A 27,551-nucleotide genomic window follows, 5' to 3' on the forward strand; every position below is an offset into this window, starting at 1 on the left:
TCCACAATAAGCAAACAATACATTTATAATCAATAACAAATTTGAAAAGCACATTGCTCACTGTATTTCATAAATAACTGTCTTTATTAAAATCTTAAAACTACAATATTACCTTTTTGTCTCCTTGTTTTCGTCTCCTTAACCCTGGTCTATAATCATCTCCAAATCTCAGAAAGTAATAGTAGGAAACCAGCCTCTCAATAGGATCCCTTATGACATTAATGTAAATTGGCTTCTTCTTCACACCAAATCTGAAACAGAACACAATTTTTTTTTTTTTTTTTTTTTTATTTTTTGACAGGCAGAGTGGATAGTGAGAGAGAGAGACAGAGAGAAAGGTCTTCCTTTGCCGTTGGTTCACCCTCCAATGGCCGCCGCGGCCGGCGCGCTGCGGCCGGCGCACCGCGCTGATCCGATGGCAGGAGCCAGGAGCCAGGTGCTTTTCCTGGTCTCCCATGGGGTGCAGGGCCCAAGCACCTGGGCCATCCTCCACTGCACTCCCTGGCCACAGCAGAGGGCTGGCCTGGAAGAGGGGCAACCGGGACAGAATCCGGCGCCCCGACCGGGACTAGAACCCGGTGTGCCGGCGCCGCTAGGCGGAGGATTAGCCTATTGAGCCGCGGCGCCGGCCCCAGAACACAATTTAAAAGGTGAAATCAGAAATCTTGAAATTGCATGTATAAGTCCGAAGTATTAATATTACACAGAAAGAAGAAAATGACTTAATTTAATTAAAATAGAATATGTGGAAATTGGGAAACATTTCATCACCATTTATACCAGAATAAAATAAACAAAAAATAAGAATTCAAAAATCATGGAAAGAAGGGAAAATGAATGAAAAATAATTTTAAACTTTACTGACAAGAATTATACAAAATATTTTAACTATATCTTCATTAGATTTTAAATCCAAGTAGACAGTTCTTCTCAAAATAGTACACACATATTATTATGAAAATCACTTTACACACTAAGAAAGATTTTAGTATTTAAAATTTTTAAATGAACTTATTATCTTGATTCCTCCCTTTCCTTTATTCTTCATTTAATAAAGCTACCAAGTCCTTTAATTTTTCTTTTATAAGGTTTCTCCCATATTGGACCTGTCTTTCTCTTTCCCACTGCCTTCTTCCTAGACCTTTTGCTTAGATTGCTGCTGTAATTAGTTGGCTTTCTTTTATCCAGTCTTTCTCCATTTTGATTTACTTTCCATACCAATTTTTAAGCGATGTTCCTAAAACACTACTTGTTAGCTTACTCTTCTTAGGAGTCTGAAATAACTCTATTGACTAGTTGACATCAAATCCACTCTCTTGCCTGCAATTTGTTTGCCTATATTTGAGGTGCCCCTGATTATTTTTTTTGATTCTCCTCAAACAAGAAACTATTTATCTGTTAAGAGTTAAGTCCACCTCTGCTAGTTTCTCCCTCACATCATACAAATCCCTATTTCTCCAGAAATGCCTTTGCTCATTTTGTCCTTCTTAACTAGAATGCCATCCTCAAAACATACTTTCTGTGTCTCTAGTATATGCCAGACATTCTTCTAGATATTAAGATATAGCTGTGAACAACAAAAGATAAAATCATTGCTTTTATGGAGTTAATGTACTACATGTGGGAGGAGCAGACCATAAAGAAATAAATAAGCAAATATGTCAGATGTATAGAGTGCCAAGGAGAAAACTAGCCCAGTGAAAGGGTATAGAAATGGCAGGGGAGGTGAGGGAGAGTGAAAGTGAACATAGTGTTTTTAGGAAGGTGTCACCTAGAGGGAGCTGTGCAGGTACCTGGAAGACGGGACTGCCAAGTATGAAGGCTCCATAGCAGCTTAGTGCCAGGTATTTTGGGGAAAAGCAAGATCAAGCTGGCTGCAGAAACAGAGGGGACAGTAAGAGGATGAGAATCGAGAGGTGGGGAATGGGGTGGAGTGAGTACAGATCACATGGACTTTGTAGATATTACACACATTAATTTTTACAGAGAGGAGGTAGGGCAAAGAAATGTCTTATTTTAAAAGGCTGTTGGCTGGTGTTCTGGAATAAACAGAAGGGCATTAACAACATCTGCTTTGTTTTGATTCCTCCTGCACTCAGGAGCCATTGCTATCAGCCTATTTAACTAGTAGCTTGTCTGACTAGTGCTTCTCAAACAGCATGATAAACCACTTGAGGCCAGAAAGTACCAATATGGCAGTAAAAACTTCTTTCACAACTTTCATTCAAAAGAGGAAAACATGGGTGGGTGTTGTGTTACAGCAGGTTAAGCTGCTGCTCCAGATGCCTGCATCCCACATGGGAGTGCCCAGGATCAAGTCCTGCCAACCATGTATGAGACCTGGATCGAGCCCTTGGTTCCTGGCTTCAGCCTGGCCCAGCTGTGGCTGTTGTGAGCAACATCAGATGAAAGATAGATCTCTCTCTCTCTCTCCTGCTCTTGGTGTGCATTTCAAATAAATACATAAACGTAAAAAAAACAAGACCCTCTCACTAAAAACCAAAAGAGGAAACAGTATTGTTGGAAATGTACAGCACTGTCATGTAGGGTATCAGAGTAGGAGCTTCTTGAGGGCAGGAGCTGTTTTTCTCTTGTTTGTGGTCTATCACTAGTGCTCAGCACTGCCCCACACACAGGTGTCGAACTATCAGTAGAATTAGGTTGAACAGTCTGTTATGAAGTAATCACTTAAAGTCCTTCTGTGAATGAATGCACTCAGCAGTGAGAAGAGCACGGGGCATCAGGAACATAACTTCTCCCTGAGCTGACAGAGGGAGAGTATAGGATGATGGGATAATGACATCATTCTTAAGACAGTGGGATTTCTTGGGAGCCATTATTAGCCATCGCCCCACCCTAAGCCATTCCGCTGGGAATGTCCCAGAAGAATCTCTCTTACCAATGTTTCCTCTTTTTCTTTGCCCCTAGAGTGGGCAGCAATTTGTGCCAGGCAGCAGTGAAAAGGGGATATGGTACTTTATAAAACTCTTCTTGTTTTGTGGGAAATGGCTGCCTTTGGATCGGATGTGGGTGACATCTATTACGTACAGAGGTATGATTTTAGTAAGAACTCTTTCTGAAAATTGATCATAACTATTTGTATGTTAGGGAATAGTTACATATTAGGGTGCCTTAAGAAGTCCATGGAATATGGAATTAAAAGATCAGTTTATTTCGGTGCAAAAAATGTGAGACCAATGTAGTTTTCCCCATAACATGTTTTCATGAACTGTCTACAGCAGAATGAAGAGCTGTAGGTAGGCGAGAGAACATAATGGAAATGAGCATGATAAAAATACCATCAGCACCATACAGCTCTTCTGGTTAGGGAACAAGAGTTAACAAGGTTTGTTGGTTTAACTTTTTTTTTTTTTTTTTTTTTGACGAACCAGGTAGTTTATATAGGGCGGAAAGTAAAGATGGCAACTCATCTTTAACCTGAGTCAGCGATTTGAACTCTTCCTCAGCGGAGTTGGAAGAACGGAAAACTTAAATCTGCTGAGGGAATATCATGGCCTGTTAACATATGATATTCTTAAGAAAAGAAGAGCATATTTGGTAGAAATTTGAAGATTCAGAGGAAAAACGAAAAAAATATATAATCTGAGCAGCAAGTTGGTAAGATGTTTCAGAACCTCATTCTAGCCAAACCAGCATATGTGGTGTGACAAAGCACAAGACATAAAGCAGGCTCATTTCTTTGCAAGTACACCTCATAAATAGCTTGGATAGACAAGTGAACAACAAAAACAGCTAAAAGACCAAGTGCACGCCTGGAGTGTTTGTAAGGAACCTCGCCTAGTGGCCAAAGTCTGAAAGGCAGATGATGAGGCTGTAATAGGGGAGAACAGCCGCTGGGAAACATTATTCATTGATGCGTCTGCTTCACACTAGACTTAACATCTCTAAACATCAGTCTCACTGTGGACATTTATACCTTGTACCATAGATATTTATTCTGGACCCTCTCAGCCCTAAGGGGTTCAGAGAAGCTTTCAAATCCTAGTGGCAGGTTGCCATGGCCAGGTTTCAAACAGAAGTGAATCATCTGTTGGTATTGTTGATCTCACTGATGATAGTGTTGTGACTAAGTGGTTTTCCAAGTAATTTATTTAACTCTACAAGGGCATTCATTTACTACACATCTATCAGGATGGTTCAACTAAAAAAAAAAAAAAAAAGGAGGAGGTTTAACAATTCTGAATGTTGGAGAGGAGGATGCATGGAATTCTTTAACACTATTGGTGAGATTACAAACAATACAACAACTTGGGAAAACAGTTTGCAGTTTCTGATAGAGTTACCTTATAACCCAGCAATGCCACTTGTAGGTTTTTACCCATGAGAAATTAAGACATATGTCCACAGTACACCTGCATGCAAATGTTTTCAGAGTTTTATTTAGAATGAACCAAATGTGTAAATCACCTAAATATCCAGTAACTGGTGAATGGATAGACATTATGGTACATCTATACATTGGAGTATTATTTAGCAAGGAACTAACCATCAAATGGATGAAAGTCAAAAGCGTTATATTAAGTGAATAATGATAGTCTCAAAAGCACTGCAGACTGAGATGCCATGATGTTGAAGAAAAGGATTGTCCAAGACAATGCTAAGCATTCTTGCTTGGGTGCTGTGACAATTAGAAAGGCATGAACGTTCCAACAGAGAAAAATGAAGGTGAAGACAGGGTCTTATGCAGTGCCCAAGAACTGGGCATAATAAACAACAGCAGAGGCTCAGACTGGGAAAAGAAAACATCAGGAAGTAATATGTAAGGGAAAAGAAGATGGAATTTTAAAGAATCCTAACACTGCTCCCTGTGAGGCACAGAACCAAGTGCTTCAAATACATTAGCATATTGAATTCTCACAACCATCCCAAGCAGTAGCTACTTTAATTACCCTTATTTCACAAATGTGGACATTGAAGCCCAGAGATCCGAGGAAATGCGGCTGCAATGACAGAGCTGGTGAGGAGTCAAGGTGGATCTAACTGCAGATCTGTCTGACTCCAGAGACTGTTCCTCAGCAGTCTAAGGATCAGTGCTGTAGAAAGAACTAGTACTGGGGCTGGCGCTGTGACACAGTGGGTAAAGCTGCTGCCTGCAATGCCATATGGGCACAAGTTCTAGTCCTGGCTGCTCCATTTCCAATCCAGCTCCCTGCTAATGGCCTGAGAAAGCAGCAGAAGATGGCCCAAGTCCTTACCCCTGCACCCACGTGGGAGACCTGGAATAAGCTCCTGGCTTCCATCTGGCCCAGCCTTAGCCGTTGCCACCATTTGGGGAATGAACCAGTAGATGGAAGATTCTCTCTCTCTCTTTCTCCCCCCCTCTCTCTGTAACTTTGCCTTTCAAATAAATAAAAATAAATCTTTTGTAAAAAAATGAAACAGCTAGTACTAGTACAAGGTCAATAAAAAGGCAGCTCCTGTACATTGCCTGTAATGATTAAAATGATTTTTAGATGCTTCTACAGTGTTTTGAAATATTTGTTGGAAGTTGTAGGCAATGCTGCAAACTTGAACTGGTTCAGCAGAGAAGTGTAAGGTTAAAAGGACAACCTCACTTGAATCTCTATACTAACAAATCCTATTAGGACTAAAAGATTGCCACTTTATTGCACTCTAGGCTATTCCAGACTTAGTGAAGCATTTAGTTATTTGCTTCCTGTCCTGACACATCTGCTTCTTTACTGACTCACCTTAATTGCTCTGAAAATGACAAGAGAGGTAATATCGGAGAAAAAATGACAGTGATGAAAACTCACTGTCATTTCTGGGGACAATAAGAAATGTGTACCAAAGGACACATCTAACATATGCTTAAATAAAACTGTTTGAAGAAAATCAAAGTGGAATAATAGGGGCTGGCGCTGTGCTGCAGGAGGTTGAGCCTGCTGCACTGGCCTCCCATGTAGGCACCAGTTCGAGTCCCAGCTGCTCCACTTCCAATCCAGCTCCCTGTTAATGTGCCTGGGAAAGCAGCAAGGGATGGCCCAAGCATTTGGGCCCTTGCCACCCACATGTGAGACCCGCATGAACTCCTGGCTCCTGGCTTCAGCCTGGCGCAGCCCTGGCTATTACACTCATTTGGGAAGTGAACGAGCAGATGGAAGATCTCTCTGTCTCTCCTCTCTCTCTCTCTCTCTCTCTGTCTTTGGGTCTCCCACGAGGGTACAGGGGCTCATGTACTTGGGCCATCTCCTACTGCTTTCCCAGGCTATAGTAGAGAGCTGGATCAGAAGAGGAGCAGCTGGGACATGAACAGGCACCCACATGTGATGCAGGCATTGCAGGCGAGGCATAGCCCACTATGACACAGCAGAAGCCCCCTTTTTCTAAATTTAGAGCATTATCATATTTACTTTATTTTAAAATTGTGGTAAAAATGGGGCTGGTGCTGTGACGCCGCAAGTTAAAGCCCCAGTCTGCAATGCTGGTATCCCATATGGGTGCTGGTTTAAGTATAAGCTACTCCACTACCAATCTAGCTCACTGCTATGGCCTGGGAAAGCAGTGGAATGGGAGACCTGGAAGAAGCTCCTGGCTCTTGGCTTCAGATTGGCCTAGCTCCAGCTGTTGCAGCCATCTGGGAAGTGAACCAGTGGATGGAAGACCTTTCTCTCTCTCTCTCTCTGCCTCTGCCTCTCTGTAATTCTGCCTGCCAAATAAATAAATAAATCTTTAAAAAAAATTTTGTGGTAAAAAGAAAATAAAACAGTAATTAAACACCAGCAGGGAAAATCAAAAGGAAAAAGCACTAGGAAATATGCTAAAAAATCAAATATGATTAAGGGAAAAAGTTGTCAGACATGATAAGAATGTAAAACGCTAAGAAGATATTTTTGCCATTACTCTAAAGTTTTGGAAAAAAAAAGAACAAGTAAATATAACAAAAACATGGCTTGAGTAGACAGAGGCTTACAAATGTAGTATGTGTTTCTTAATGATCAATCTAAACTGAAAGGAGCTTTTATTTTTAACTTCCCTATCTTGTTTCCTGGGTTTTCCTTCTTTTTAGCATGTGTGCTAAGGTAAATGAAAAACATATGATTAACTTTTTCTTTTGCCAAATTCACCATTTTCTCTCTCTTTTTTTTTTTTTTTTTTTTTTTTTTTTGGACAGGCAGAGTGGACAGTGAGAGAGAGAGACAGAGAGGAAGGTCTTCCTTTGCCGTTGGTTCACCCTCCAATGGCCGCCGCGGCCGGCGTGCTGCGGCCAGCGCACCACGCTGATCTGATGGCAGGAGCCAGGTGCTTCTCCTGGTCTCCCATGGGGTGCAGGGCCCAAGCACTTGGGCCATCCTCCACTGGACTCCTGGGCCACAGCAGAGAGCTGGACTGGAAGAGGGGCAACCGGCACAGAATCCGGTGCCCTGACCGGGACTAGAACCTGATGTGCCGGCGCCGCAAGGCGGAGGATTAGCCTAGTGAGCCGCAGTGCCGGCCCCATTTTCTCTTAAAGCTTTTTAGTGAACTCCATAGAGAATATGGCCTGGGCGTTTGGCACAGCAGTTAAAATGCCTCTTGAGATGCCTGCATCCCATATTGAAGTGTGTGGGTTCTAGTCTTGGCTCTGCTTCCCATCCAGCTTCCTGCAAATGCATGTTCTGGGAAGCAGCAGGTGACGACTCCAGGACGTGGGTCCCTGTGACTCACCTAAGAAACCCAGACTGAGCTCTGGGTTCCTGGCTTTAGCCTCACCCAGCGCTGGTTGCTTTAGGCATTTAAGAAGTGAACCAGCAGATGCCTCTGGCCCTCTCTCCCTGCCTTTCAAATACATAAAAATACATTAAAAATGCTTTGAAGAATAAAGTATTTTTAAAAATTGGCGAAATGCTATTTCCCCTTCCTTCCCCATTCATGGAGTTTTTATGACTACTGATTATATCTGTAACAGCTCTAATAAATTATATGCATCCAGATACATTTCCTCTAGATGATTTTATTTAGGTATCTGTTTAAAATCTTGTAAAATTCTATTAAGAATTTTCACAATATGTCTCACTTCTAGTAACATGAGACCCATTTTGAAAACATTCATGTCCATATTTAATAAATAAGATTAATCTTTCAGAAAGCTTTATACTTTTCAACTGCAAGAACCCCAACATATACCAGAGCTTTGTTCTAAGTACAAGACTTTGCCAAAAGCAAAAGCACTCAAAATATAATTTTAATAATGAAAACCTAAAGTATTAGAAACCGAGCTGTGTGTGGAAAAAAATAAATCATTTAGGTGAAAGGGTAACAAACATTCAATTCAAGGATAATGCAGCCCTAAGGGAAAATATGCATATGAATGAAGTTTATGAAATTGGTTCAATGCCTCTGTAAAGAAAAAATAATTAGCTTATTCTAAAGCTGCCTATAAAATGTTTTCAATATTGCAGGATGAATTATTTATAGAAAAATGTACATCTAACTTTAAAGCTACATTTTATTGAAAGATCTTGAGTACTCTGGGAGGATTAGAAATAGGAATATACCATTTTATGTATGTACTAGTTGGGTGGTTCTTTTTTAATCACAGGATTTCCAAAAAAGATTTATTATCAATTGGAATCAGTAATATTCCATTCTACTTTTTTTCTTTGCAAATGAAAGATGCTGAATTGAGAATAAGATAAAACTTTCTTTTAAATAAATTATGTTTTATTTGTTTGAGTTGGTGTTGTGGCATATTGGGTAAAGTCTCTACTTGTGATACCTGTATCTCATATTGGTGCTAGTTAGTGTTCCACTTCTGATCCAGCTCCCTAATGGCCTGAGAAAAGCAGCAAGAGATGGCCCAAGTGTTTGGGCCTTCCCACCCATGTGGAAGACCCTGATGAACCTCCTGGCTTCTGGCTTCAGCTTGGCCCGGCCCTGGCTGCTGTGGGCATCTGGGGAATCCATCTGTGGGCATTCATTTCTCATTATAACTCTGACTTTCAAATAAAGACATAAAAACCTTAAAATATTTTATTTATTTGAAAGGTAGAGTGACAGAGCTGAGAGAGAGAGAAAGGGATCTTCCAACCACTGGTTCACTCCCCAAATGGCCACAATGGTCAAAGTAGGTCCAGGCTGAAGCTGGGAGCCAGGAATTCCTTCCTGATCTCCCATATGGGTAGCATGCACGCTAGTACTTGGGCCATTTTCTGCTGCTTTCCCAGGCACATTAGCAGGGTGCTGGATTGGAAGTGGAGCAGCTGGGACTTGAACTGGTGCTCTGAATATCAGATTCCAGCATTGCAAGCAGTGGTTCCAAGCTGCTATGCCCCATGACTTTGATTTTAAAGCTTACATAGAATGTCTTTTAAAGTTGACAGATACATGAGGATATACTCCTTTAAGTCCTGATTGCTAATTAAAAACTTGAGTGAGCATGCCTAAGGTTAATAGTAAGATATGTATTTTTAAATAGTAAAAATTTTAGTATTTTTGACAATAATGAGATTTTTAAAAGATTTTTTTTGAGATTTATTTATTTGAAAGGCAAAGCCAGAGAGAGGAAGGGATAGACAGAAAGAAGAAAGAGAGAGAGAGAGAGAGAGAGAGAGAGAGAGAGAGAGAGAGAAGAGGGGAAGGGAGGGGAGAGGAGAGGAAAGGAGAGGAGAGGAGAGGAGAGGAGAGATCTTCCATCTGCTGGTTCACTTCCCAAATAGCCATGACTGGGACTAGGCCAGGCAAAAGCCAGGAGCTAGGAGCTTCATCCTGCTCTCCCATGTGGGTGCAGGGACTCAAGGACCCTCAGTTGCTTTCCCAGGTGCATTAGCAGGGAGCTGGATCGGAAATGGAGCAGCTGTGACTCCAACAGGCACCCTTATGAGATGCCGGTGCCAGAGGTGGCAGCTTTACCTGCTACGCCACAGTGCCAGCCCAATAATGACTATTATTAGAGAAAACATTAAGATTTCAAATTTTATTATAATGGTACTATATGTACTATAAAAAACAAAAACCAACCAGATCCACAAGACTCATGTTTCAAACATCCCTTTTAACTCACCTTCTGGTTAACATTTAACAGGGCACAGACTCTACAGAGGACCACACAGTGCTTGAATACTTCCAGGAGGCCTTGTAATCTTCTGAACTTTTTGGATTGGATTATGATGGAAAAACCCTGATCCTACTCCTCCCCACAAAACATGGAATAAGAGACTTACTTATCTCCAATAACAAGCAAATTAAATGAAAGAAATCAGTAACAAAAACAACTCTTCCTAATACCTCGTAATTTTAAGGAGGAAACAAGACAGCCCGAGGGAAAGTGTACACTTTTCTGTGCCTTAGCTATCAGGCAGATACACTGAGGCACCACCAAGAGCTTCTTTGCTTTCTCAGTTCTGTCAAAGATGTGGCAAGCTGCAATCTGAATGATTAGTCACGACCTGGCCTTGTCTGAAACAGCGTCATTCTGGCTGCACAAGAACATACACATAATAATGACAGGAAAAAAAAATTTACAGAGTATTACTTAAACTTATCGTGAAGGTCTGCAGTTAAAATAAGAATTGAATTGTCATTTTATGAACACTAGGGGGCAGTAAAACACTAGAAGGTGTATTTAAATTCCAGATCTAACCAGGACCAGGACAAGTTAGTACATTCTTCTTTTGGAAAATCAAAATCATAGCAATTTAATGAACTTAAATCTTTTTAGGCTGCTAAAGTACACAGTATTCTTCAGTGTGTCATTTTAGATGTTACTTACTTCGCAAAATCCAAATAAGAAACATGTCCATGATAAAAACCTGGTTTCATCTCTTTCCAGGAAGTTATATTCTTTACAAAGCGCACCTATAAAGGGAGAATACACTTGTTATTTAAAAATTGGAAGAAAATGAAATTTGATAATAGCAAAATAGTTCCCATTTGGGAATTTAAAACCAGGCACACAGGGGCCAGCATGTGGTGCAGTGGGTTAAACCACCACTGGATGCTGGCATCCTATATGGAAGCACAAGTTTGAGTCCTGCCTGGCTACTCTGCTTCCAATCCAGCACCCTGCTATTGCACATGGGAAAGCAGCGAAGATGGTCCAAGAGCTTGAGCACCTGCCATCCACATGGGAGACCCAGATGGGGTTTCAGGTTCTTGGCTTCAGCCAGGCCTAGCCCTGGCCATTTGGGAGTGAACCAGCAAAACCTGGCATACTATTTTTGAAAATTATAGAGCTTGCAACAGTGGTTTGGACTAGGAAAGCATAGTATAATCAGTAACTAACTAATTCATCATAGAAAAAGCTCCTATCACCACACTAAGAGAAGAACAAAAGATGATTCCAAATACAAAACTGCACAATGCCATTACGTACAACGTCAAACAGCAAGTACACTTGCATAGGATGGGAGGAGTGGGGCAGGGGCCTGTGTATCCACTGCCTACCAGCATGTACACTGAAGCAGACAATCTGTGATACAGGGATATTCTATGCACATTCCATTTTTCTTCTTAGAGACTTGTTATTCATAAAAATTCATTTTTATTAATGACTCAACAAATAAATATGAATATATAAAATAATTCTTAAACCAAAATTATTATTATTATTTTTATTTGACAGGCAGAGTTAGATAGTGAGAGAGAGAGACAGAAAGAAAGGTCTTCCTTCCATTGATTCACTCCCCAAATGGCCGCTATAGCCAGAGCTGCACAGATCCGAAGCCAGGTACTTCTTCCTGGTTTCCCACGCGGGTGCAGGGGCCCAAGCACTTGGGCCATCCTCCACTGCCTTCCTGGGCCACAGCAGAGAGCTGGACTGGAAGAGGAGCAACCTGGACAAGAACTGGGCACCCATATGGGATGCCGGCGCCACAGGTGGAGAATTAACCAAGTGAGCCACGGCCCCATAAACCAAAATTATTAAAGATGATAATTATCAGAAGATTTAGAGTTATGAGCAGATATTATAAGCTTACTGATAAAAGCTTAACAGAAATGTGATATAGGTCAAACAAAAGATTAAAAAAGAAATGTTAATTTATTGGAATTAAAAGTATATGAAAATTAGTATGAAAAATTCTACAAATATCAAATCATTTTTAAAAGAAATGGTTAATACTAAAGTTGATAAACCTAAGTATCACTAGTTGCAAACCCACAATATATAGTTTCAGAGGAAAATGGTACATATTTTTTAAAAAATTTATTTATTTACTTGAAAGGCAGAGTTACACAGAGGGAAAGGGAGAGAGGGAGGGAGGGAGGGAGGGAGGGAGGGAGGGAGGGAGGGAGGGAGGGAGAGGGAAAGAGGGGGAGAGAGAGAGAGAGAAAATTTTCCATCCGCCGGTTCACTCCCCAAATGGCCACAAGCCAGGAACTTCATCTAGGTCTCTCATGTGGGTGACAGGAAACCAAGGACTTGGGCCAGATTCTATTGCTTTCCCAGGTGCTTTATCAGGGAGCTGGATAGGAAGTGGAGTAGCCAGGGCTTGAAATGGCATTCACAGGGGATGCTGGCATTCTAGGCTGCAGCTCAATCTGCTGTGCCACCAATGCCAGCCCCTGGTATGGATTCTTCATAAGCAAATTTTTGCATGCAAAATAGCAAATGGTTAAGAATCTCTGCTGGAGATAGGATCTGAGGGCTCACCACTCCTCTGCTGCACTGAAAGCACCTGCAAGCTGTGACCTCTGACTCTGAAGCACAGACTGACAACTGCACGAGCCTGACAATTTCTCAGTCCTTCGTGCACATTTTAGAATAGCTCCAGCTACTCTGGAGCACGACAGAGTGGTTTAGAATCAGTAAGTTAATAGCAGTGAATTATGATGGCTGCCTTCAGATGAGGCCTACTGGTAGGGAGAAGCTGTGCAGCTGCAGCAGCCATATGTCAGAGGATGTGAACTAGTGAAAATGGAAGGCTCTGGATGCAGCAGGGGACGCGTTAATAACTCACACACTAAGAGAAATACCAGAGCTTTTAGAATGGGAATGACATAAGCTTTACTTATAATATCCTCTCCATATACCACATACCCTTAAAATAAAATCCGAAAATTGGATGTAGATAAAATTAGGTTGCATTAGAAAATATACTTCATTTTAGCAGATACTTTAATTTTCCCCACCAAAATAGCCTTATGAACATGTGATTTGAGGTTCAAATATTTTTTCCTATTTGTTCTTCAAATTGCAAATAAAAAAGAAACAGAAAACATAAAATCAGATCTCTAAAACCTGAATCATTAAGAAGTTTACATGTTAAACATGAAAAGTCCTAAAAATTACCACTTAATGGCAAATTGTTTCATATAAATCCTTGGTTCTGTGAAAATCAAGTTTTAGTAATTTAGCCAAAAATGGGAGATAAATAGGAGGCAAAGAAAATATGAAATTGGAGGTGGTGGTTAAAGGGAACTGAAGACATATTTAGCAACTCAGCTCTCTTTTCCAGAAGCTGAGATTTAACATGGACATGAGGCAGTAGGAGGAAAATGAAAGGAGATGCTAGATTGGAGTCTGAGCAAATCCTGTTATGTAAGCCAAATGCGAGAAAGGATCACAGCAGAGACCTGCAGGATAATGTGGTGAGAGGCTGCAGTGGAAATAAGAGTCAGGTAAAAACTTCACATGTGGGTTTTCCTCCAGCCTTCCTGAGGGTGGTCCATATCAAACCAAACCCAGCTGCCAATGAATGACACTGCAGCCGACATGCGTCCTTCATTCCTGGCGAGGTGAGGGGCCAGGATGCTGGCTAATCCCTGAACTACCATAAGGCTTCTGAAACTTGAACGTGTGAATGAATCACCCGAGGCTCTTGTCAAGAGACAGATTCTGATTCAGTGGGTCTGCAGTAGCCTGAGAATCTATACTTCTAGCAAGTTCCCAAATGAAAGTCCATCAGTCACACTTGAGCATATGTGAGCCCAGAAACTTAACATGAGGCTTGTTTTTGTACTGCCTGCAAAGGAGGCATCAGGTCTATAGATGGTCTTTACAAAGGATGCCATCATACTCAGTTTCACAAAAGGTATACTGGAATAGAGCACATTTTTTTTTAAATGATTTTGTTTTTAATTTGAGAGGTGGAGTTGCAGAGAGAAAAGTTTTCCATCTGCTTGTTCACTCCCCAAATGGCTGCAACAGCCAGAGTTGGGCCGATCCAAAGACAAGAGCCAGGAGCTTCCTCCAGGTCTCCCACGCGGGTGCAGGGGCCCAACACTTGAGCCATCCTTCACTGCTTTTCCAGGCCATAGCAGAGAGCTGGATTGGAAGAGGTGCAGCTGGAACTCAAACCAATGCCCATATGGGATTCCAGCGCTGCAGGTGGAGGGTTAGCCTACCATGCCACAGTTCTGGCATCTGGAGCACATTTTTTGATAGTCTTATAAGTTATTACATATGATAAAACAGATGGGGGTTGAAGAAGTAAATTCTGCCCATTCTGTCCGTTCTTCCTATACACCCACAACCCCTCAGTGATGTCTTATGCACATCAGGATCAAGCATTTTAAGAAGCACAGTTTAATAAAAATTAAAGACATAAGAAAAAAGTCTGTGCCCCCAGTTACACTTAGGGGAGAGTTTGGTGACAGCAAAGAACAAAACAAGTCTTCCACTGCTGGCATCAATCTTAAACTCTCTTAGAAACAGAACTTTAGAAATGGAAAGGACCTAGGATGATCACATTCTCTTTATTTTATCAGTGAAGAAACTGAAGCCCAAGAACAGCATAGATTTCAATCAGTTTTCTATGCCACCAACTAATTTCCTTAATTTATTATTGTCCAACTTAAATAAGGGAGAAAAAAAGAAAGGGATTGGAAAGAAAAAAAGAACAGAAATCACTAGTACTAGAATTCTGATTAGTGAACCTGAACACTGAAAATGTCAGGTTTGGGAGTAGTGTTTATGCCTAGCAGTTAAGACACTTGCTAAGAATCCCATGTCCCAGTGTTGAAGTACATGGTTTTGATATGTGGGACTGGCTCCTGACTTCAACTTCTTGCTGATGCAGATCTTGGGAGGCAATGCTGATGGCTCAAGTAGTTACATTCCTGCTACATTTGTGGGAGACCTGGATTGAGAGTTCCTGGCTCCTGGCTTTGGACCAGCCCAGTCCTGGCTGTTGCAGGAATTTGGGGGAGTGAATCCGGCACAGGAGTGCACTCTCTCTCAATCAATAAATAAATAAGAACACATATTTTATTTTATTTTTTTTTAATTTCACAGAGTTATAGACAGTGAGAGAGAGAGAGACAGAGAGAAAGGTCTTCCTTCTGTTGGTTCACCCCCCAAATGACCGCTACAGCCGGAACTGCGCCGATCCAAAGCCAGGAGCCAGGTGCTTCTTCCTGGTTTCCCATGTGGGTGCAGGGGCCCAAGCACTTGGGCCATCCTCTACTGCCTTCCCGGGACCACAGCAGAGAGCTGGACCAGAAGAGGAGCAGCCGGGACTAGAACCGGTGCCCATATGGGATGCCGGTGCCACAGGCAGAGGATTAACCAAGTGAGCCACAGTGCTGACCCCAGAAAACATATTCTTAAAAGAAAAATTTCAAGTTTTATCTACTACTAAGGTAATCCTTTTGATTCAGTCATTCAAAACCTCTACTTCTAAGATCTCAAAGCTTTTTTGATGAAGCTCTCTTAATTCTTATTTTTTTTATGATTTCACTCATTACCAAAACTTCTAACCCAGCTAGACCCCCACAGCCATTTCCACAGTGGCCTGTGGCTCACTCCCATGTTTTTGTTGACTACTGGCCAGGACCAGGAGACCACGTCTTGCTCAGGACTTTGGGTTTCATGTCCTAAATTCATGCTATCTTAGGCCAAATCAGGCACTTTCTTGTTCCCTAGACTTCACTATTATTTAAATCTCCAAAACATACAGAATCCCACCCTTTTTTTTTTTTTTAAGATTTAGTTATTTATTTGAAAGGTATAGATACAGAGAAAAGGAGAGAGGGAGGGAGGGAGAAAAGGGGGGTGGGGGGGAGAGAGAGAGAGAGAGAGAGAGAGAGAGAGAGAGAGAAACTTCCATCCACTGGCTTTCTGCCCAAGACCTTGAGACAAAACTCTGGAATACAAAGAGGTAAGAAGAGGAAACGAGATTAGGTGACCAAGTTTCTGTTCAGTTCATTTTATGGGTTCTCACTGACTTATATGTGCCACTAATGAAAGGTAAACTAATAGGCAAAAAGCTACAAAATCTAATAGTATCAAATGAAGTTAAGGAGGCTGAAGATACCAAAAACACTATTTTGGGGACAAGAAATAAAACCTCCATAGTGGCTTTATTCACAGATCGTTTTCACACACTGATCGAAATATGTTACCAAGAAGTACGTTTCAGAAGTAGCAGTCAGATATGGTACATGGAAAGATGCTTTTACGGCTAGCCTGGAGTGGATCCTAAATAGTGATCTTTGTCAGATTTTATAACTCAAGCAGAGTTAGGCTAGCAAGTAATGAGAACAGACCTTTAGGGGAAACACAGGCCAGGTGGGTGGAGGTGTGCTGATTTATTTGCTTGTTGAATCAGACCTGAAGCAGTGCTACAGAAAAAGCTAAAATATTACCATCTCACTAGCAGTAGTATCTCTACCTACATTCTTAATAGATAAGTCTCAATATTATGATTACCATGAGCACAAAAAAACTTGTTTTAATAGCTAAATGACTAGGGATGTCCCCCTGAACTCCTGAACAAATTCTAAATTTGTAACTACTGTCTATTGAATGAATACTACTACTTCTTTTAAAAGATTTTACTTATTTATTTGAGAGGGAGAGCCATGGACACAGAGAGAGAGATCTTCAATCTGCTGGTTCACTCTCCAAATGGCCACAACAGCCAGAGCTGGGCCAATCCAAAGCCAGGAGCCAGGAGCTGCTTTGGGTCTCCCATGTGGGTACAGGTGTCCAAGCAGTCGGGCCATCTTCCACTGGTTTCCCAGGCTGGATAGGAAGAGGAGCAACCAGGACATGAACTGGTGCCCATGTGGGATGCTAGCACTGCAGGTGGAGGCCTAGACTAATATGCCACAGCACCAGCCCTGGATATTACTATTAACTTGAGAAATTACTATATACCAAATTCCTACTCATAAATTTACTCAAAATAAACATTTCTTGTATGACTGTGGGTACTTTTAAGATACTAAACAGAGAGTATGCTTTCTATACTAAGAGGAAAACCAAGTAGTGGTTGAGTAAGAATGTAAAAATTTAGCAGGAATAGACCATATGGTAACTACATATGGTCAAGATCTATATTTTGGGACTGGCATTGTGGCACAGTGGGTTAAGCTGCTGCCTGCAGAGCCAGCATCTCATATATGCACACCAGTTGGAGTCCCAGCTGCTCCACTTCTGATCCAGCTCCCTGCTAACGTGCCTGGGAAAGCAGTGGAAGATGGCCTGAGCACTTGGGCCCCTGCACTCATGTGAGAAACGTGGATGGAGTTCCAGGCTCCTCACTTAAGCCTGGCCCAGCACTGGCCGTTGCACCAATTTGGGGAATGAACCAGCAGACGGCAGAGCTCTCTCTCCATCTCCCCTGCTCTCTGTAACTCTGCCTTTCAAATAAATAAATAAACAAATCTTTTAAAAAGAAATTAAAAAAAGAAAAGCTGTGCTGTTCAACCTTTTATGGGGATAGGATAGAGTCCCAAATCAACTGAGATTTAAAGATAGGTCATATTCCCATCAGTTAGTAGCTATCATCATGGTGTCATGCACAGCTAAGAACTACTACCAGCAACTAAGTTGGTTCATTTGTTCATTCACTAATCATTCATTGAACCAAAAATTAATGAAATATTTATCATATCTCAGGTACTCTTCTAATCCTTATGGATACAGTGGTGATAAGACTAGATGAAGATCCTGCCCATAAGGCGTTGATATTAAACTACAGGAAAAGACAGTACCATACAGAAGAAGTCTCATGACTGTCTGATACAGGGAGAGGGATATGGTTTACAGTAACTTGGAAGAGGTATTTAATAAATAGTATGGTTGACGCCAACTTCAGGAGAAGCCAGAAGTGTGTTCTAAGAGGAAATAAGTGCAAATGCCTTCAAGTGCAAAAGGCGTGGTACATTCAAGAAATCAAAGATCAGTGTGCTAATGGATAAGAGGCTGGAGCAACTAACAAAGAGATTAACGAGGGCCTGCTGGATCAGGTAAGGAGTGTGGGTTTTATAGGGAAGGTCGGAGTATGAATTTAAGGGTAAGTATCCCATTATCCTGAGAAGATTACCAAGCATCTTCTCATGTTGACACTGAAGAGTTATGTTCTTGATCTTTGCTACCCAGTCTGTGGTCTATGGATAAGCAGCATCAGTTTTGGCATTAAGTGGAAGTTATTCAGAAATTCGGATTATCGGGCTTCGTCTTGGTTCTTCTGGATTGGAATTTGTATTTTAATCAGTATTAGCATATCCGTTATTGGTTGAGGGTGCTCATCTGAAGTGTTGCCCTGAAAAGTGTCTGTACCTCAGAGAAAACTGTGGGCTCCAAGGAAAAATTACCAAAAGTTGAGAGTAAATTGATAGAAAAATACATATAGTACTATGCTATCCGAGAATGCAAATTCTAGACGACTCCAATATCTTAACAGAAAAGGGCTAAATATGATCACTGACCTCAACAGAGAAGAAAACATCCCAGAAGGATGATAAAATATGCTGCCAATCACATCTCTTTGGCACAGTTACTTTAAAGACAAGATGCTCTCTAATGTAAAGGTGTTTCCATGAGAGCACAGCAAACTCCATTTTTCAAGTAGAAGGGCTGACTGATTACCTGTTTCTGGACAATTCCTATTAACTTAGTAAGCCCAGCTCAGAAATACGTAAGTCTCATGACTGAGCCCATCTCCTGTTAATTAGATCTCCATGTTTCATTTTGTCAAATGTTATTTTAATTTCTTTTTTTAAAGATTCATTTATTTGAAAGTCAGAGTTACACAGAAAGAGGAGAAAGCAAAGAGAGAGAGAGAGAGAGAGAGAGAGAGAGAGAGGTCTTTTATCCGCTGGTTCATTCCCCAGTTGGCCAGAACAGCCGGAACTGTGCCGATCGGATGTCAGGAGCCAGGAGCCTCCTCTGGGTCTCCCACGTGGGTGCAGGGGCCCAAGGACTTGGGTCATTGTCTATTGCTTTCCCAGGTGACAGCAGAGAGCCAGATTGGAAGTGGAGCAGCCAAGTCTCGAACCAGCGCCCATATGGGATGCTGGCGCCTCAGGCCAGGGCGTTAAACCACTGCACCACAGTGCTGGCCCCTGTTATTTTAATTTCTTAAACTTTTCTTCTTCATAAATTATGCTGGGTTTCCATATCTTTGCAGTCTCCTCTTGTCTGAGAGAACTGTCTTCCCCTCCCCCTCTTCCTGGCTGTCAGAACTCTGACTTTTAGAAAATCTAGGGTCATTATTTCCTACACTGTTCTACGGTATGAGTTTGTGTGTTTCTTCAGTATTAGGTCCAGATTAAACATTTTGGTAGCAAACAGTTTTGGTTAAACATTTTGGTGAGATTACCATAAATTAATGTTTGAACTGTCCTCATAGTTCCTGTGTCTATGTTTCACATTCCCAGTAAATTATAAACAAGCTCCTTGAAAGATTTGGCCTTTTATTTATTTGGTATTTCCTCAAGGAAATCTCTATATATGGACTCAATAAATAAATGAAAAACTTGAAAGTAGAGTTGACAACTGTTTCTAAAGATAGTAGAATACGTATAACTACTACTCATTGAATAGTTTTCTATTAGTTTAAAAACATTTGGGCTTTGCCTGTAAAATTTCTGCCTCTAAAATTATTAAGCAAGTCAACAGTTTAGTATAGTATCTAGTACCATATATATAAGAAGTTGGGGCTAAGGAAAGGTATCAAACAGACTAAACTGCTGAGATTGGAAACTGAGGGAATAAAGAATATGGTCACCTATTATATTCCAGATATTTTTTATGAGTAGACTGGGCTTTAAATAGAAACTTGAGACAAGAGCAAATTTAATAAAAATCTCATCTATTAAGTAAGTCAGATACTGATTAGAAAGTATTTCTTTCTTTTTAATTTTATTTATTTGGAAGGCAGAGTTAGAGAGAGAAATGGAAAGACAGATCTCATCAGCTGGTTCATCCCCAAATGGTTGCAATGGTCACAGCTGAAGCACGATCTGCTGCCTCCCCAGGCACATCAGCAGGGAGCTGGATCGCAAGTGAAGCAGCCAAGAATAGAACCGGTGTAGACATGGGATGCCAGCATGGCAGGCAGTGGCTCAACCAGTTATGCCACAACCCTGACCCTTATTTTTTTAAGAAGAAAAAAGAGCCACAGTGGGGCCTCCTTGTGGTGAAGTAAGCTAAGCCTCCAGCTGGGACACTGGCATCCCATTTGAGTGCAGGTTTGAGGCCTGGCTGCTCCCTTTCTGATCCAGCTCTCCACTAATGTGCCTGGGAAAGCAGCAGATGATGGCCCAAGTGTGTGGGTCATGCCACCCATGTGGGAGACCCAGATGGAGTTCCAGGCTCCTGGTTTCTGCCAGGCCCAACCCTGGCTATTATGGCCATTTGGGGAGTGAACCAGCAAATGGAAGATTTCTCTTCATCTCTGTTTCTCTGTAACTGCCTTTCAAGTAAAAAAGAGAGAGAGAGAAAAAAAGAGCAACAATATACAAAGAAAACAAAAATAAAGTTTTAAAAGTAATTAGGCTCACTAGGCTAATCCTCCGCCTGTGGCGCCTGCACACCAGGTTCTAGTCCCGGTCGGGGCACCGGATTCTGTCCCAGTTGCTCCTCTTCCAGTCCAGCTCTCTGCTGTGGCCCAGGAAGGCAGTGGAGGATGGCCCAAGTGCTTGGGCCCTGCACCCGCATGGGAGACCAGGAGGAAGCACCTGGCTCCTGGCTTCAGATCAGTGCAACGCGCCAACCATGGCGGCCATTTGGGGAGTGAACCAACGGAAGGAAGACCTTTCTCTCTGTCTCTCTCTCTCTCTCTCGCTGTCTAACTCTGCCTGTCCAAAAAAAAAAAGTAATTATAGGGGCCAGCACAGTGGTGTAGTGGGTGAAGCTGCGGCCTGCGGTGCCGGCATCCCATATGGATGCCGGTTCAAGGCCCAGCTGCTCCAGTTCTCTGCTACAGCCTGGGAAAGCAGCAGAAGAGGGCCCCGATGCTTGGGCCCCTGCACCCACATGGGAGACCCAGAGGAAGCTCCTGGTTCCTGGGTTCGTATCAGCTTAGCTCCAGCCATTGCGGCCATTTGGGGAGTGAACCAGTGGATGGAAGACTTCTCTCTCTCTTTCTGCCTCTACCTCTCTGTAACTCTGACTTTCAAATAAATAAATATTTAAAAGAAGAGAGTGTATTATATAAGATGGGAATGACTATTAAAAAAACCTATTTGCAAGAAATGTGGTACAATCTTTAAGATTTAGATAAAGCCCATTAAACTGAAAGGGAAACAAAACTATTATTCTAGGAGTGAGCATGTATTTAGCCTAGCACTTAAGATGCCCATATCCCACATCTGAGATCCTGAGATCCACTCCCAGCTCTGGCTCCTAACTCCAGCTTCCTACTAAAGCAGATCCTGGGAGGCAGTAGCCCCGGCTCAAGTAACCGAGTTCCTACTACCTACGTGGGAGATGCAGATTAAGTTCTGGGCTCCCAATTTTGGTTCCAGCCCAGACCTGACTGTTGTGAACATCTGAAAGATAAACCAGCAGATGGAGTTTGATCTCTGTCTTTCCCTCTCTGACTCCCTCTCTCAAACAAATAAATAAGTATCTGGAAATGCTATTTAATATGTCACGCAAAGGAAGGGAAAGCAGTAAATCTGACTTTTTGAAGAATGACTTCTACACGGAATAAGAGACCAGTAAATTATAGAAATGGTACATTAGAGAGCATCTGTCACAGGAGCTATTCCTAATTATGGCCAGGTTTGGAACTACCAGCTGACATTTGGAAGTATGTCAGCTAACGATCCAGACTATTCCTCCACTCTGCCCCATACAAACATGCTTTAAGTGTTGTTCATTATATAAGCCAATTGCTTTTAAGGGAACATTTATACTTCTCTTCTGCTGTTTTTCCCCCCTCTATATATAACTAACAAGCTATTGAAAGAAAAACAGAAGGCTTATTTCATCCAAATGCAACTGGGAAAATATACTACTACATGATGCCTATAAATGTCAGATGTGGTGAGCTTCTGCAGATTTATATTTCATGAAAAAAAAATCGTTGATGTCATTGCCAGACATATTGTAGCTGCCAGCAAACTTTTTTAATGCTGGACATAAAACAACTCTAAAAATTGTAAAAATAAGCTCACAATCTTCTCTATTAAGTACTACTGAGGAAATCTGAAATTACTACATGAGCTAATATTAAGGCATGCTCCTTTTAAAACAAGGTATATTCTGAAAAACAAGAATGCAAACAAACTCAAAATCTACTAAAGAATTTTTAGGATCGTTGCCCTTGAGATATACCATATCACATAATGAATAGTTTTTATGACCCACTTAGCTTAAAAAGCTCATGTTTCTTCTCATCTATAGAAAAGTTATTTTGTTTGGCTGACAGATGTAGATTTTTCATGCTATGAAAAAGAGGAACTGAGGATACTACGGAGAACCAAGAATCAGAAGGGTTGATGATATGCCATCTACCATTAGCCTTTACAAACAGCACTCCAGCAAGCAAGAAAGCCAAACTGAGCCTATGCATCACTGTTATTCCCTTGCTTCAGTGTCAGGATTATACCCACGCCAAACGATGGAATATTAGTCAATTCTGGAACAATAAAACAAACAGATAAGTATCATTTTAACTACAGTAGGCCTATCACAAATACCTTTTTAATAAGTTATTCCAATATGGTATTGAGCCTAAAAATATTCAAATATTGTTCTTTTCTTCTTAAGAAGATGAATTCCCATCCTCTTCAATATTACAGAGACAATATCATTTGAAATTAGAGTCAGAACTCCAGGTATGGGGGAAATGATAAAAAAAAAAGAATAAACTTGATTTCAAAAGATAATTTCCTCTACTTTTATTGAAAGCATTTCATAAAATTATCTATCCATCTACTTATTTAAAATTTCTTTAATACTTATTTATTTAAGAGTCAGACAGAGAACACCCATCTTTTGGCTCACTCTCCAAATGCCTGCAATGGCTGATGCTGGGAACTGAGAACACCAGCCAGTCCTCTCACATGGGTGGCAGGAACCCAATTACACAAGCCATTACCACTGCCTCCCCCAGGGTCTGCATTAGTAGGAATACTGGAGTCAAAAGCCAGAGTCAGGTATTTAAAGAAAAAGAAGAAGAAAAATATTTATTGAAAGGCAGAGTGACAGGGTCAGGGTTGGGGGCGGCAGAGAGAGACTGATCTTCCATCTGTGGGTTTACTCTCCAAATGAACTTAACAGCCAGGGCTGGATCAGGCTGAAGCCAGGAGCCAGGAACTCCACCCTGGTCTCCCATATGAGTGGCAGAGGATCAAGCACTTGGGTCATCTTCTGCTGCTTTGCCATGTACATTAGCAGGGAGCTGGATGGAAAGTGGAGTAATGATGACTGGAACAGGCACTCGGATATGGGACACCAGCATCGCAAGGGGAGGCTTACCCTGCTGTACCACAATACCAGCCCCAGACGTAAGCTTCTTAACCAGCATCTTCGCTGTTAGGCTAACTGCCCAACTAAAGAATTTAAAAGACAATATTATGTTCAATATATAAGCCAGAAGCCCTGTTCTACAGGAACTTATAACTAATATTTATATAAATTACCAGTAAGGATGAGATGAGTTTCAGGCTAGTTGCAAAACTGAATACAAATACTCATCAAATGGGTCTCTATCTATAAATTGATATAATAAATAGTTGTATGATAAAGAGTCTTACCAAAAATATTTCATATTTTAAAAAGGATACTATATTAATACTGAAGAACAACAATTTTTCATTCTCCAATTCAATTATTTGACAGATACTATATGCAAGGGAATGTGCCAATATACAAAACCTGATTGGTTGGTCCCCTCTTCTCTTGCACCCCAGAGAGGCTTAGAATTCATTGAGCTCAGTACACACAATCCTTTCAAATAGTGTATCCCCTTGAGGTACAAAATTTAAGTGAAGAAGTATCAGAGAGCATCTGTGCAATCCCTGAATGAGGAATACCTGATCTTGCAGTGACATCACTGGATTGTTTTTGGTAGTGTTGATGTGTAGGACGTGGTATCTATTCTTTGCACACAGGTCATAGGCGATATTGGTAAATGAGGTGCTGGCAGTTTTGGGAACTCTGTTATAAATGATCACCATGTCCTCTTCCTCCTCTAAGGCTGCATCTTGCCGAGGGCCATCCATCGTATGTCGCTGCTCAATTTCTCGGACCTCATGTCTTGCAATCGCCCTTTCTGTAAAGAAAAACAAACATGAGCCAAGTTTTTAATGCCACTGTAAGGAAGCTGTGAACTCTAACCTTTGGACCATGATGAGGAAAGACAAAAGCATAAATTAACAAAAGAAAACAAATGCCAAAGTAAAGGAGGAAGGCCCATGGAAAATATGGGCGAACTGTTTGGGCTTCAGGAAGACCAAGTAGTTCATCCTGATTCAGCTTTAGCCAGAAACACAGTTTCCTTAGTCAAGGACTAGGTAGGAGTAGCTGAAGAAATGCCATAAGGATCAAAGCTTCAGAATTACTTTTTGTAGAATAACACAGAATAGGGGCCAGCGCTGTGGCTCAGCGGGTTAAAGCCCTGGCCTGAAGCGTCCGCATCCCATATGGGCACCAGTTCTAGTCCCAGCTGTTTCTCTTCCAATCCAGTTCTCTACTGTGGCCTGGGAAAAGAGTGGAAAACGGCCCAAGTCCTTGGGCCCCTGCACCCACATGGGAGACCCGAAAAAAGCTCCTGGCTTTGGATGGCGCAGCTCTGGCTGTTGACACCATTTAGGGAGTGAACCAGCAGAAGGAAGACCTATTTCTCTGTCCTTCCTCTCATTGTCTGTTACCCTACCTCTCAAGTAAATAAATAAAATCTTTTTTTTTAGATTTATTTATCTATTTATTTGACAGAGTTAGACAGTGAGAGAGAAACATAGAGAAAGGTCTTCCTTCCATTGGTTCACCCTCCAAATGGCCGCTACGGCCAGAGCTATGCTGATCCGAAGCCAGGAGCCAGGTGCTTCTTCCTGGTCTCCCATGCGGGTGCAGAGCCCAAGCACTTGGGCCATCCTCCACTGCCTTTCTGGGCCACAGCAGAGAGGTGGACTGGAAGAGGAGCAACCGGGACTAGAACCCGGCACCCATATGGGATGCTGGCTCCGCAGGTAGAGGATTAACTAAGTGAGCCACAGCGCCGGCCCCAATAAATAATATATATATATATATATTTTTTTTTTTTGACAGGCAGAGTGGACAGTGAGAGAGAGAGAGACAGAGAGAAAGGTCTTCCTTTTGCCGTTGGTTCACCCACCCTCCAATGGCCACCGAGGAGGGTGTGCTGCGGCCGGCGCATCATGCTGATCCGAAGCCAGGAGCCAGGTGCTTCTCCTGGTCTCCCATGGGGTGCAGGGCCCAAGCACTTGGGCCATCCTCCGCTGCACTCCCAGGCCACAGCAGAGAGCTGGCCTGGAGGAGGGGCAACCGGGACAGAATCCGGCGCCCCGACCGGGACTAGAACCCGGTGTGCCGGCACCGCAAGGCAGAGGATTAGCCTAGTGAGCCGCGGCGCCGGTCCAATAAATAAAATCTTTAAAAAACAAAACAAAACAAAACAAAACGGCCAGCGCCACGGCTCACTAGGCTAATCCTCTGCCTTGTGGTGCCGGCACACCGGGTTCTAGTCCCGGTCGGGGCGCCGGATTCTGTCCCGGTTGCCCCTCCTCCAGGCCAGCTCTCTGCTGTGGCCAGGGAGTGCAGCGGAGGATGGCCCAAGTCCTTGGGCCCTGTACCCCATGGGAGACCAGGATAAGTACCTGGCTCCTGCCATTGGATTAGCACGGTGTGCTGGCCACAGCGCGCTAGCCGCGCCGGCCGTGCCGGCCATTGGAGGGTGAACCAACGGCAAAGGAAGACCTTCCTCTCTGTCTCTCTCTCTCACTGTCCACTGTGCCTGCCAAAAAACAAAACAAAACAAACAAACAAAACAAAACAAAACAAAACAGAGTAGAAACAACACTGCAATAAATTCTTTTTCTTTTTGGTGTTGCATCTAAATCCTGACTATTTTTACTCCTTAAATCTTATAGTTCCTCTAATTCAAATCATTGCCCACCATGCAGTTTGAATAGCAGTTACATTTTGCTTTCTTCTTTCTCTACTTAATGTATATCTCAGCAACTTTTATAAGATTTTATTTATTTATTCACTTATTTATTTGAAAGGCAGAGTGACACAGAGAAGGGAAGAGAAAAGATCCTTTATATGTTGGTTCATCCCCTGAATGGCTACAATGGCTGAGACTGGGCCAGGCTGAAGCCCAAAGCTTGGAACATCTGGGTCTCCCACATAGGTGGCAGGGGCACAAGCACTTGGGCCATCAACTGCTGCCTTCTCAGGCCCATCAGTGGGGAGTTGGGTCAGAAGAGAAGCAGCTAGGATTCGAACTGGCACTCTGATATGGGATACTGACATGGCACCACGAGCAGTGGCTTAACCTGCTGCACAAAAATGACAGGTCCTTCAGCATCAATTTATTTATTTAATAAGAATAAGGAAGGGGAAAAAGGGGGGGGGAGCACGTAAGAACAGGAGGTTAGACTAAATTGCTCTGCACAAGGTAAGTGTTCACACATGGAGTGCTCCTTCCTACCACCAGATCTCTGTGCCAGCTGCCTCTTCCATTCCATCCCCAACCCCTCAACCTTCACATTTTCATTCAATCATCACTTCCCAAGGATTAATTATCTGATCTCCCTAAGGCAGATCACTATATATATCTAAATTATACTACTCATCCTATTTATCATCATTGCAATTTTATATTGTGTGATTATTAGTATTGTCCTCCAATAATACTAACAATTTAATAAAGTGACAGGAAAAAGCAATGTCATAAAATTACATTAACAAGTTCAGGCTTGAAATATTGTCAGAGCACCATCTTAAATTTGGTTCAGAAGATATTGTCACAAATTAAAGAGGCTACATTCTTAGCTGAGGATTTGAATTCAGAAGATGAATTACGAATTTCATGCCCACTACTTACCAGCAATGGGCTTTCCAAAACAGGAGAAGCGTATGTGAGATGATAGATATACATATGTGTTATATATTTATACACAAATATAGTACCTTTTTTTTTTTACAGGAGTGGATATGGAGAGAGAGATTATAATGATCTTAACATTGATCTCATTGGACTGCCTGGGACATGTAAGATATATATGTAGATAAATGGTCAGAAAGGTCTAGAGAACAAAGGAGCAATCAGAAGACAGCTGGAAAAACCATGAAAATGGATGCAGTTGCCTAGGTAATATAGAATCTGTAGTCTGGAGAAAGATTCTAAGAGAGAATCTTAGGAAATACCAATATTTAAAAGGTTAAAAAAAATCAAAGATCTAGT

The 27,551-nt window shown here is 41.9% G+C and overlaps 1 protein-coding gene across 4 annotated transcripts in view; it reads right to left on the reverse strand.

The window, feature by feature from the left end:
* Positions 1 to 27,551, reverse strand: part of HS2ST1 (heparan sulfate 2-O-sulfotransferase 1) — a 204,045-nt gene that overhangs the window by 14,826 nt on the left and 161,668 nt on the right. For all 4 annotated transcript variants that reach the window (XM_002715521.5, XM_008264941.4, XM_070078128.1 and 1 more), the window contains 3 exons: positions 24,157 to 24,395; positions 10,712 to 10,797; positions 113 to 251 (listed from right to left, as the gene is read on the reverse strand). In XM_002715521.5, the coding sequence (XP_002715567.2) occupies positions 113 to 251; positions 10,712 to 10,797; positions 24,157 to 24,395 (464 nt within the window). The remainder of the gene's footprint in view (positions 1 to 112; positions 252 to 10,711; positions 10,798 to 24,156; positions 24,396 to 27,551) is intronic.

The sequence above is a fragment of the Oryctolagus cuniculus genome, chromosome 7 (assembly GCF_964237555.1).
Source record: "Oryctolagus cuniculus chromosome 7, mOryCun1.1, whole genome shotgun sequence".
NCBI lineage: Eukaryota > Metazoa > Chordata > Mammalia > Lagomorpha > Leporidae > Oryctolagus > Oryctolagus cuniculus.